Source organism: Sceloporus occidentalis, unplaced genomic scaffold, assembly GCF_023333645.1.
Source record: "Sceloporus occidentalis isolate IW3139 unplaced genomic scaffold, rSceOcc1.0.p SCAF_8, whole genome shotgun sequence".
Lineage (NCBI taxonomy): Eukaryota > Metazoa > Chordata > Lepidosauria > Squamata > Phrynosomatidae > Sceloporus > Sceloporus occidentalis.
Genome location: NW_028316988.1, coordinates 15,046,321 through 15,058,391, shown reverse-complemented (window position 1 = coordinate 15,058,391; position 12,071 = coordinate 15,046,321). Strand labels below are relative to the sequence as shown.

The window sequence follows — 12,071 nt, the reverse complement described above, 5'->3', positions numbered from 1 at the left end:
GCTTTGCTTTTTATTTTTAAAAGAGCAGTGATTGTAGAACAAGAGATAATGCTGCGGCCAGCACCTTCGCCCCAAACCAAAAATAGGATTTTGTACTCGATGTTCATCCCCGTTGTTTTGTGTGCATTTTGTCTGTGCCTTCAAGTCGTTTCCGATTTATGGCGAACCTGAGATGAACCAATCATGGGGTTTTCAGGGCAAGATTTCTTCAGAGGTGGTTGCCTTCCCTTGAGACTGAGAGAATGTGACTTGACCAAGCTCCCTGAATGGGTTTCATGGCCGAGTGGGGAATCGAACCCGGGTCTCCAGAGTCATTGTTTTACTCAGTGCAAACCACACTAGAGTGTCCTCTCTCTCTCTCTCTCTCTCTCTCTCTCAAGCTCTTTCTCTTTGCTTTCTTTTCTTTGCCCTGGTCTTCCATTTGAGTAACTTGTGGGTTTCGATGGACAATGTGGAAATCGGGGTAACCGTCTGACCTGATTGTTTTATTCCGTATGTACATATGGTTACTTGGGAATGCCAAGTTTGCTCAAACAAGTTGAATTGCACTTCTTCTTTTTGCAGTGTGGTAACCCTATCCCTATTCTTTCTATGCTATTTCTGTCTCCAGTAGCAAATTTCTGTTGAAGGAGTAATGCCCTAGAATCCATCTGCTTTGTTAACTGAGGTATAGCAGTATGTAGCATGAGCTTTTGTAGGCTTGGTCTACATCCCCAGATGCATGAACTGGTGCCCAGGAAGGACATTTCTAACCAGACTGTATGAATATGCAAAACTTGTAGGTATGGTGATAAGATGTTGCTCATCGCTTCTCAGCTTTTTGGCTAAGATCAAGTGTAATGTAGATGTTGCTCAGGTTTCGCATTTCTGTGGCTACTGAGGAAGCAGACCACATCTACAAAAACTCATGCTACAACTTCTTTCACAGTTCGTCTCAAAGGTGCTGCAAGATCCCTTTGCAGATTGATATTTCAGATTCATACACCTATGTCTCTCAGGTATACCAGTAATATAACGTTAATTTCCATGCACATGAAAGCTGTCTTTGTCTGCTTTGGTCTGACCTCAGCTGGAAGTCTGTGTCCAATTTTTGGCACAACGGTTCAAGAAGGGCACTGGCAAGCTGGAACATGTCCGGTAAAGGGTGATCTAAATTATCGAAGGTCTGGACACCAAACCTTACAAGGAAGAACTGAGACAGTTAGGTATGTTTAACTTGGAGGAGAGAAGACTAAGAGGTGATATGATACCTACCTTGAAGACTAAGAGGTGATATGTTACCTATCTTGAAATATCTGAAGGGATGTCAGGTAGAAGATGGAGCCAACTTGTTTTCTGCTTCTCCAGAGTGCTTTAGTTGTGTATTCCTTAATGGCAGGGAGTTGGACTAAATGCCACTTATGGGTCCTTCCAGCTCCAAGGTTCTTTGGTTCCATGAGCTAGCATGACAAAGAAAGCTCAGCCATAGGTCCTGAATCAATGGTTACTGAGAGCCAGTGTGGTGTTGTGGTTTGAATGTAGACCTATGACTCTGGAGACCAGGGTTCGAATCCCTGTTTGGCTGTGGAAAATCACTGGGTGACTTTGTGAAGGTCACACTTTCTCAGTCTCAGAGGAAGGCAAAGGCAAGCCACCTTCTGAACCAATCTTGCCAAGATAATCAGCTTTCCTGTTTTTGTGGCAAGCTTGCCAGCTTTCCTTCTATGTTAAACCTGAGCCCAAGACTGGCAGGAGAGCTTTCTGGGTGAGTCATGAGGCCTTTGGCCCTGGTGACGCTCTGGGGGTGTAAATGTCTTTATGGATGAGAGAGAGAAAATGCCTGGCTTTGGGACTGTGGCCTGTTGGTTCTGATCCAGATGCAAAGGGAAGAGATGGCAGGTTTTCGACAAGTAATCAAGCCTTAGGGCTGACTCAGCAAACTAGACTTAATGCCAACCAAGAGTGGAAAGGCTCGGTTTTTAAAAAGAAAACTCTGCCACATAGTGCAGAAAATACCTCTACGTTTGTGCCTTTTGTTTTTGTTTTCTCTGGGCTGAACCAAATGTTGAGCTCCCACAAGACCTGCTAAAACCAATGGGGCTTGTGAATCACCACTAAATTCAGTCCTATTGATTTTGCTCAGTCTTCTCTGCCATGCTTCATCAACCATACTGGCTAAGGCTGATGGGTGCTGCAGTCCAGCAGTATCTGAAGGGATGTGCTTTAATCCCCATCCCACCACAGAGTTATACCCCTTCAGATGTTGATTTGGACAGCAGCACCCATCAGCCTTAGCCAGCACGATAGATGGTAAAGAACACTTGGATATAGGTTGAGTGTACCACAAATATCATGAGATACACAGTTTTCTCAGGTGCTAGTTAAAAAGAGCTAGATGAGTGCTTCTCAAGCTATTTCATGCAGCAGATGGGTATTCCCCACCACCACCATTGTGCGTCTGGGAAATAGTACCACGTTTGTGTCGTGTTGTTGTCATGCTTGCATTGTTTCCTGGTAACCCACCATGAACTGGAAGCCAATGGCTTATGGAGAGGCCTTGATCTGTGGACCACCACTTTGAGAAGCACTCATCTTGTTGTTCTTGGGGACCTTCAAGTCATTTCCAAGTCATGGTGACCTAAGGTGACCCTATTATGGGGTTTTCTGGGGTATGACTCAACCATGATCACCCACTGACTTCCCATCGTCAATTGGAGAATCCAACCCTGGTCTCCAGAATTGGAGTCCCTCAAACCAGCAATATCCCCATGCACTGACATGTCAATGTGCAGGAAGGTTTGGTTCCCAAATTTGCCCCCAGCCTCTGAAGTGATCCTTTTGGTCGGCTTGCAAGAAATGAACTCTGGGGTGAACTCCAGCCAAGAAATTAGACAGAACCTCTGTCAAAATGGGTGATGAAACCTTCCCTAGGGAGCAGGTCCATGACACCCTGCAAATTGTAGCGGGCAAGTTGGGGAAAAAGAAACTAGTTCAGAGAGTACCACATCTGCTGTTTATGAGACGGAGGCCAAAATCTTATCAGTTCTTCTGCTGAGCCAAGATACAGTTTATTATAAGGAACAATGCAAATAAGCACTCCTAGGCCCATTTCATCTGTGCCCCATCCAATTTATAACGATATAAAACAGGCTCTTTTCGACTCACGCTTGGCTCCGTAGTTGTAAAGGCCAGGCCTTCCTCCTTCATGCTTTTGCTCCAAAGAAGGCATCTTCTCAAGGGCCTAGCTACAAGGGGGAATGCAATGAAGCCATTGCCTCTCCGTATGAATTCTTCCCCCTTCCCCATGAAATTTTAATGCCATTCCCACATTTCTAGCATTGCAGAGGGAGACACTAAAAATGACACTGGGCAAGTCTCATTCTCTCAACCTCAGGAAAAGTCCATGCCAAACCTCCTCTGAACAAACCTTACCAAGAAAACTCCATTATAGATTTGTCTTAGGGTTGCCATAAGTCAGAAATGAAGGCACACAACAACTTGTGAAGCTAAGTAAGAAAGTCACTGACTGGTAGACAAATGCAATCCATGCAGCACAATCCATGCATCTGTGTGCACAAGGGGTGCCATTTGGATGATACATTTCAGGCATGGAAACATCTTGGGTCAAGGGCAACTGAGAACACTTCACCTTAACCTGCTAGCATTAAGAACGCATCTTCCCTTTTTGGAAAAACAAGAAGAAGAAGAAGAAGAAGAAGAAAGAAATATATATGTCAAAGAAATACAGTAGTGAAACCACATTTTCCCATCTTACTTGCACAGTCCATGAAGCTGATGGAACACCTAATCTTTTCCTGGCTCCTGTAACCAATGTCTTTGGGGCCGGGGATGCCAAAAAGGTAATGAAGGGCAGGGCGTGCCGACTCGGTCGAGTGGAGCTGGAATCGGAGAAGGGGCACGCTCACCCCGCCTGGGCTGGGATTCAGGAAGATTTTTCCCTTAATCAACCGGAGCGTCTCCGTTTTAATTCAGACATCTTTGTCTCTCTTGTCTTCTCCTCCTTTGGGCTTTGGCTGACTCGGAGCAGACAGATTTATTGGGGTCTTAAATGCAATCAGGAACAAATTAGCCTCCATACGGATCTCCTGCTGGCCGGCAGATAGTCGAAGGGCAGCCTCCTCTCCAGACAAGTATGGATTAACTCATCTTATTGGACCAGATCCTGCTTGCTGTTTGATCCCAAATATATGATCTTATCAGAAGTGTAGTGTTTTCTCTCTCCTATCATCACCATAACAGAGTCACTTGGAGAAGGTTCTTGCTATCGTCCTGTCAATACTGGGCTTATTTCAATGCCATTGAGTGTAGGGATATCTCTGGTGGCCTCTTCTTGGCTGATGAGTGCATATCTCCAGACCTTGGAAAAGTTATTTTGCTGGGCTCTGAATATATTCCAACTGTCCTTATTAATTTAACTGAGATGGCAGAAATGGACAAGCAAAGAGCAAAACAGTGTTGCATCTTTCTATTCCCTCTGCAAAAGTCAAAACCAGGAAGACAACAAGGTATCTAAGGAGAAGCATGGGAGGCCAAACTTAGCGCATAGCTTTCCCAACACCTTGCTACTGCTTTTCAACACCTTGCATTTGAGGTTCCTCTTTCATGCTCCCTAATGGTAGGGACAACTCAGCCCAGCTTCTGCAAACTGTGAGCCATGGCTTTCTTGATGAAGTCAATCCATCTGCAATGCGGTCTTTCTTTCTTCTTACTGCCTTCCGTTTTCCCCAGACTTGTCCTCTTTTTAATGGCTCATGTTGTCTTATGCTGTGTCCAACATATAATAGCCTCCATCTAGTCATCTTGGTTTCTAGGGGGTTTGACCATGGTCAAGTATTTTGCCCCCAAATACATGTCCATAAAATGTGTATTTGCTTGTAATGTGCAGATAACACTCTGTACAAACAAGCGATTGAACAAATAACTGGGATCTGTGAAGGGCTGTCAAAGGATGATGGCTGGAATCACAACCAGGGAGCATTCATGTCCTCTCCAGCTAGACTGGAATGAGTCATAGCACTATAGCGTTGGAAGAAACCACAAGGGCCATACCGTCCAACCTCCTGCCATTCAGGAAGACACAATCCAAGCAATCGTCCAACATCTGCCCTGGCAAGTCCCACTTCCAGCCAGTCAACCAGCCTTAAGATTGGTTGGACTTTTCCCACAATTGCAGGACATCCTGTACTCAGTATAACAGTTGTTGGGAAGAAGATGTGGAGAAAACAGCAACTGTCTTCATCTCTGCCCTCCTGCATCTGGCAAAGGAGAGAGCCGCCAGTTGGTCAGGAGCCCATACATGCTGTGATATATTCTGAACTATGGATAGCAGATGGAAACACTGTTTTGGTGTGTGGTTTTTTTTATTAAACAAAATGTCTTTGACACACTATGTGGTTGATACGCAAAGCAATCCACCTCTTAGCTTTGAAATCGGTGAAGGGCAGGCTAAAGCAGTCTCAGATTAAGCAAGCAGACAGAAATGAGCCTTTGGGGTTATGTAACCGTGGTACCTTGGGTACTGATCTCCGGAGGTGCTGCGTCTTTCCATTCATTGTTGAGTGAACAAGGAGAGGAGAGGCAAGGAGAACGTGATCCTGATCGTTTTGCTTGGGCTATTGTGTGAAGGATAGCTTTTGCGTATCTAGCCTGGATTGCTAAACCTGGGGCCGAACGAGACGTCACCCCATTCATGGACTGAGCAGTGGTATAACTGTGCTATTTTGATATTAGGATAAGTCAGCAAGCAAGACTCTGGTTGGGCTGGAATCCTGCACCACTGAGAAATTTGTGGTTAAGATCAATCTCTCATCATTTGGGTGGGAGGTGTTTTGTAGACTGCAAAGGTCTGGTACCCTTTCGCACTATACTACCATGACACCATGATTCCCTTTAACTGCCATGGCTGCATCCTATAGAATCGCAGGATTTGTAGCTTGGGGAGGCACTAGAACGGTCTGGCTGAGAATGCTAAGTACCCCTTCCTAAACTGCAAATCCCAGGATACCATAGGATGGAACCAGGGCAGCTAAACAGGTATCATAATACTATGATGTCTAACTGTGTAGCATGGAAAAGCCCCTATTGTCAACTACAGCACTCTTGTTTTCAGTATTCATCAGTGTATGATGGTATCATCCTCCAAGGTGAGACCATGTTGCCTTAAGTCTGTAAATCCAGAGACTCTCCCTTATGTCCCAAATGTCTGAAAGAGATGGCAACTCAGTACCAAACAGGGACAAATCAGAGCAGCTGCAGTGTTTTGAAGTGACATGTCTGGCCACTGGTTGCTCTAATATACATCGCTTTTCCATTACTCAATGCAAGGGGAAGGAATCTCAAGGTGAGAACATTGCCTCGAATACTGCCTCTCTATGCATTCTTCCTTTGTAAACTTGATATCCTCCCCCCCCCCCATTTGTATAACATATTCTGAACAATTGTGGTTGATACGTAAGTCTATCCAATGAGGAGACAATATATCCATGCAGATTTGAAGGCAGTGAGGTCACCCTAAGATTCCTCCCTTTTGCCCTGAACACCGGGGAAAGCTTATTCAAGTCCGGAGAATTAGTCTCAAGCCCTGAGACCTATAAACCCTACAGTGCCTGGGATGGGACTTATCCTTGCAACTCTAATATACGTGGTTTGTTGCAAATGGGTTTCCCTATATTCTTCCCCCCCCCCCCCATCACAAATTGTAAACCTTGGATGTGCATGGATTTGTTGTCAGTCTTGGAGGGCACAAAATGGATATTTTTGTCGGGAACTGCAAACCCATGCAATTTCTTATCCATCCCAGTTGTTCTCTGCCTCTTCAGTTTTCTCTGCAAGCATACCCTGGGACCCAAAGGTCTGATTGACCTACCCTCTTTTTTTTTTTTTTTTTTTTGGTAGAAGGATTAAGAGTACTCTCATAGTAAAACTCCAGAGGGAGGCGGTCATTAGACTGCAAAGCTGAAGTTCGCTTCTTTCCCAATTTCTTTCCCAACCCCACCACACTATTTGGGAATTGGAACTGGATTCTGTGGGGGCGGAGGAGGGATTAAGTAATTGAATTGTAATGATCTGATTTATCCTGGCTCTTGCAATGTTATTTTACTGTATAAAATTCAGGAGAAAAAGTAAACTGGAGAGGGAGGGCCCTTTCTAGTCCTGGAGAAGACATGGCAATGGAAGGCCTCTGTTTTCTAGCCATCAGTAGATACCTAGTCTAGCCTAGTGTCAGAATGTAGTCACCAAGACCAAGCATCAGAACATAGGCATCAGAACCTATCTCTTCAGGATAGACACCAAGACCTAGCACCAGAACATGGGCCTAGCCTCAGAATATACCAAGACCTACCATCCAACCTAGTGTCAGAGCAGAGAGGCCTAGACTAAGTCTGTTGGACTCTACCTCCATCATCCCTAACCAACTGGCCCATGTCAGCTATAATGATGGAGATGGTTGTATTAAGGACAGCAACAATCCTGCAGCCCCACAACATTTATAAGCACTACAAAGATCAAACTCCCATGGAACTGATATTGGAAGCAATGAAGCTGCTTGAGAAGAATTTGACAAACCAGTTAAAATTGTGGAGTGGCAAGAAAGCATGAAAACCACTGGGGTGTAGTGGTCTGAATGCTAGACCAGGATTCGGAGAGACCAGAGTTTGAATCCCTGCTCAGCCATGGAAACCTATTGAATGATCTTGGAAAAGCAGCCCTCTCTCAGCTTCAGGCGAAGGCAATGGCAATGAACCAATCTGTCCAGGAAAGCCCTGTGACAGCTTCACCTTAAGCTCAGCGTAGGTTGCAAATGGCTTGAAGGCAGCTCAAAAATACCACAATCGAGGGACGATAGCTTGAGAATCCACATGGGATTCCCAGCTGGACCCATTGACTCAACTGAACTTTCATTTACTGTCCTGTTGGATTCAATGGACTCTAGTCAGAGCTAACAATTGGAATCAGGCCTTGGGTGTGTCTGCAGCAATAAAAGAAAAGAAAGAAGAGTAGCAGCATTTGGAGCCTTGTGTCGTAAAAAATCCTGCTCATTTATAGACACTGGAATAAATTTGTCCATCCCTCTCTTCCCCCTTCCATCGCCCCCACGGACTGTGCCCATGGAGAGTAACTCGGTTTCCCTCTGACTTTTGATCCCTCCCGCTCAGCTTAGCGTCTCATTGACTGGCGCAAAGGATGTTTATTCATTTGGAGCCCTCTCTTTCTCTCTCTCTCTCTCTTATTTCCCCCCGCCTTTCCTCTGCTTCTGCCCACGCCATATGGGCCGTGTGTGGGTAAACAGAGGCCTCTCCGAGTCTCTGGGGTGATTTGTTTGGAAGCACTTGTCCTTGCTAAACATTGTGTTTCGCAAGTGTCATTTAAGAACAAAATAGAGAACAGCACTGGGGCCCGGGAGTCTCCCCTCTGGGCTGGCCAGGAGCCATTGAAATCAGCCAAACTCTGCCAACACTTCGTTTGCTTCGTTGTTATTTTCCTATCTGCGCGCAGAGGGTGTTTTGGATGTGAGTGTGCATGTGTGCATTTATTTTTATTGACTGCCTTATTTTTCTTTGACACTGGCTCAAGTCTCTCCGTGTGTGTGCATGCATAGATAAAGAAGGGGAACCGCTAGGTAGGAAACGTGCTGGGAATTTGGCAAAGAGAAAACACACACACACACACACACACACACACAATAACAAATATTAGGCTTAGTATTAGCATCAAGGAGGTGGAGTGTAGCATTATGCTCCCAGGATTAAGCGGCAGTTGTGCAACTCTGCCTTACTACAGAATTGTAACATTTGATAATTGAATGTGCAATGCACGCACCTGCTTGCGGACTGAGCAGTGTGCAACATTGCACAGTGTGGATGCACATACATGTGTAATGCACATGTGTAGCCATGCACAATCCACATCCCTGTGTTATGGCACCCTATGTATACTTCTGCTCCTGTAATCTTGAATTGAACATGACATTTCCACTTGGGATGATAGTGTCCGACTGTTTGTATAGGTTAGATGTTCCACATGTAGATTTTTTCCTGACCATAATCTTCTATTTTGGGATATAAATATGTAGGGATGGGATTTATTTGTATTGTTGCTGTGTGCCTTCAAGTCATTTATGACTTATGGCAACCCTAAGGTGAACCTATCATAGATGGGAATCAAACCCTAGTCTCCAGAGTCAGAGTCCAAAACTCAAACCACTGCACCACACTGGCTCTCAAATCTTGTTGCTGTTTTGTCCCTTTCTGACTTATGGTGACCCTAAATCGATCCTACCATGGGTTTTTCTTGGCAAGATTTATTGAGAGGAGGTTTGCCATTGTCTTCACCTGAGGCTGAGAGCATGTGACTTGCCCAAGATTACCCAGTGGGTTTCCATGGCCAAGGAGGAATCGAACCCTGGTCTCGATTGTAGTCCAACAGCCTGTCCTGTGCATCCTTGTAATGTCACATCTAATCCTATCTAGGAGTATCTGCCTTTCCTTTTGTTAAGCACACTTGTCATTGTGGTTTATTTTGGGGAAATGCATCTTGACTCCCCATTTCTCTCCATTCTTCCTGCAGATGAGCCAAGCAGGTGCTACTTCCATGATGGCGATGGGGTGTGTGAAGAATTTGAGCAAACAACCAGCATCGCGGACTGTGGAGTCTACACCCCCAAAGGCTTTTTGGACCAATGGGCTTCGAATATCTCAGTCTCGCATCAGGATGAGCGCTGCCCGGGATTGGTGGTGGTAGGCCAGCCAGCAGCCAACCAGGTAAGGAACATTTGGAGCCTACACTGTATTGGACTCTGACTCTCCTTGTGTGATCCTTTGTGTTGTGTGCCTTCAAGTCATTTCTGGCTTATGGTGACCCTACAACGAACCCACCAAATGAACCTAAAAGGGTGATAGAACTGAGATAAGGACCTTCCCTGAAGTTCTTCCCGACCAGAGAGGTTCATAAAGAGAGAGGAGATATGGTTTTCCAAATAACCTGGAGGTATCCAAGGTGCTGAAGGAATTGAGGTGTATCTTTCAGCACCTTGGATAATTCCTATAAACCCTGAACTATAAAACCTGGGACCCATTCATACTACACAAATCTAGCATTATATTGCAACTTTAACTGTAATGGCAGCATCCTATGCAGTCTTTGGGTTTGTAGAATGGGGAGTCCCATAGTTCTCTGGCTGAGGATTTTAAATGCCCTTCCCTAAACTGCCAATATTGCCAGTGTGGTGTAGTGGTTTGAGCATTGGACTATGACTCTGGAGACCAGGGTTCAAATCCCTGCCTGGCCATGGAGCCCCTCTGGGTGACCTTGGGCAAGTCACACACTCTCAGCTTCAGAGGAGGCATTGGCAAAGAAACTTATCAAGAAAAGCCTTTGATGGGATTTCCTTAGAGACACCATAAGTAAAAAATGGAGACACACAATAACAACAAACTACCAGTCCCAGGATGCCTTAGGGCAGCCAAAGTGGAGAACTAGTGCTATAATTGTGCAATGTCAATGGACTCTTGGGAATAGATTCATCGCCTCATTGACATATGTACCAATGCCTGCCCTTTTTGCTTGGCATACCCCCACTCAGTGGAAGGGCCTCTCTGCCACTGTTGGAACTAGAATAGTGAAAAGCAAACCCATCACCTGGCATGTCCCTGGTAGAGCTTGGATGCCATGGTTTCTCGGTTGCCTCCAAGTCTGTCTCTCCTCTCCTCTCCTCCACATCTTGGAATCACACTCTCTGTCTTGAGCACTATCTGGCCTCCATCCCTTATTCTAGTGGATTCAATGAGGCAGTGGCATTGGCGGGCAGAGGGCAAAGCAGCACTGGACATTTTACAAACCCCCAGTCATTTGCAAAACCTGCCCAGACAGAAATTTTAGCAGCAAAAAAGAGGACTTGTCCAGGAAAAAGGGGACATCTGGTACTTCTAGGTATGATTGTTTTTATTTTGCATCACGGAGGACATGTGGTCGAAATCCGCTCTACCATCCATGCCAACCAAATGAAAGGGGAAATGCTTCTGTTTCTCACAGTTAGGCTATAAATAACCGAGGAATTTTACAAGTGGTGTCTGCCTTGCTCAGTGTGTGTACACACGAGTTGTTTGAAAAACAAAAGCAACAACGGAAAATTGAACTGGGAAGGAGGTGAGAAGTTGAAGGGGAAACCCCCAAAGGCAAGCGTTTTCTCTAGCGTAAGAGGAAAGGCTCTTGGCATCTGCGGGGAAGTTGTAACAAGAGGTCCGCAAGCCATGCCAAAGGTGAGGAATCCCCATTCTCAGCAGGGTTGCACTGGAGGAAACAAATGGCTTCTCAGTCCTAGCAGGCCAATTTCATTTCTCCTTTTCCCTTGATTTGAGAACATTGTATTCGTTGGCAGTGCCAAACCTTGAGGGAATTCCCTTCCAGAGGTCTATTTTGCAGACTGAAGTCAAACCATGGAGCGGGACTCTCTTGCAATGCGAATCCTGTTTTCTTTGTTCAGGTGTTGGAAACAAACTCAAGCCATTGAGAGAGACCAAGGCTAGAACCTCAGTGGCGGCCAATTTGCTTCTAGGCCAGATTTCAGGCTTGCTTTGTTGGCCAATAAGTTCCTAGATGACCAGGGACCAAATCCTAGATAGAGAATTCATTCCTCCATAGAAATCTCCCTGGCCACTGAGATTGTCTCTTGGTTGTTCCATATACAGACATTTTTTAATTTGAAACATAAAGGAAGAGTATCTAAACTAACTTCACTCAGTTGGGTCTACTTCGTCCAACCAATATTTCTGGTCAAGTAAATTTTGGCTTCATCTATGTGGTTCTCTGGGTATTTTCGAGGCATCTGAACTCTCCGGTTTTTCCTTCTGCATACAGGTCTTAGAGAGCTGGTATGGTGTAGTTATTTCAGTATTGGACTAGGACTCTGGGAGACCAGGGTTCAAATCCCTACTCATCCATGAAAACGCTCTGGATGACCTTGGACAAGTCATATTCTCTCAGCCTCAGAGGCAGGTGATGGCAAACCTTCTCTGAACAAATCTTGTCAAGAAAACCTCCAGGTGTTTCGGATGTCAAACCCCAGAAGCCGC

The 12,071-nt window shown here is 45.3% G+C and overlaps 1 protein-coding gene across 1 annotated transcript in view; it reads left to right on the top strand.

Moving 5' to 3' along the window:
• PAPPA (pappalysin 1) overlaps positions 1-12,071 on the top strand; it is a 123,602-nt gene that overhangs the window by 59,812 nt on the left and 51,719 nt on the right. Inside the window, exon 11 of the mRNA XM_089536842.1 lies at positions 9,568-9,761. Coding sequence (XP_089392968.1) covers positions 9,568-9,761 — 194 coding nt within the window. The remainder of the gene's footprint in view (positions 1-9,567; positions 9,762-12,071) is intronic.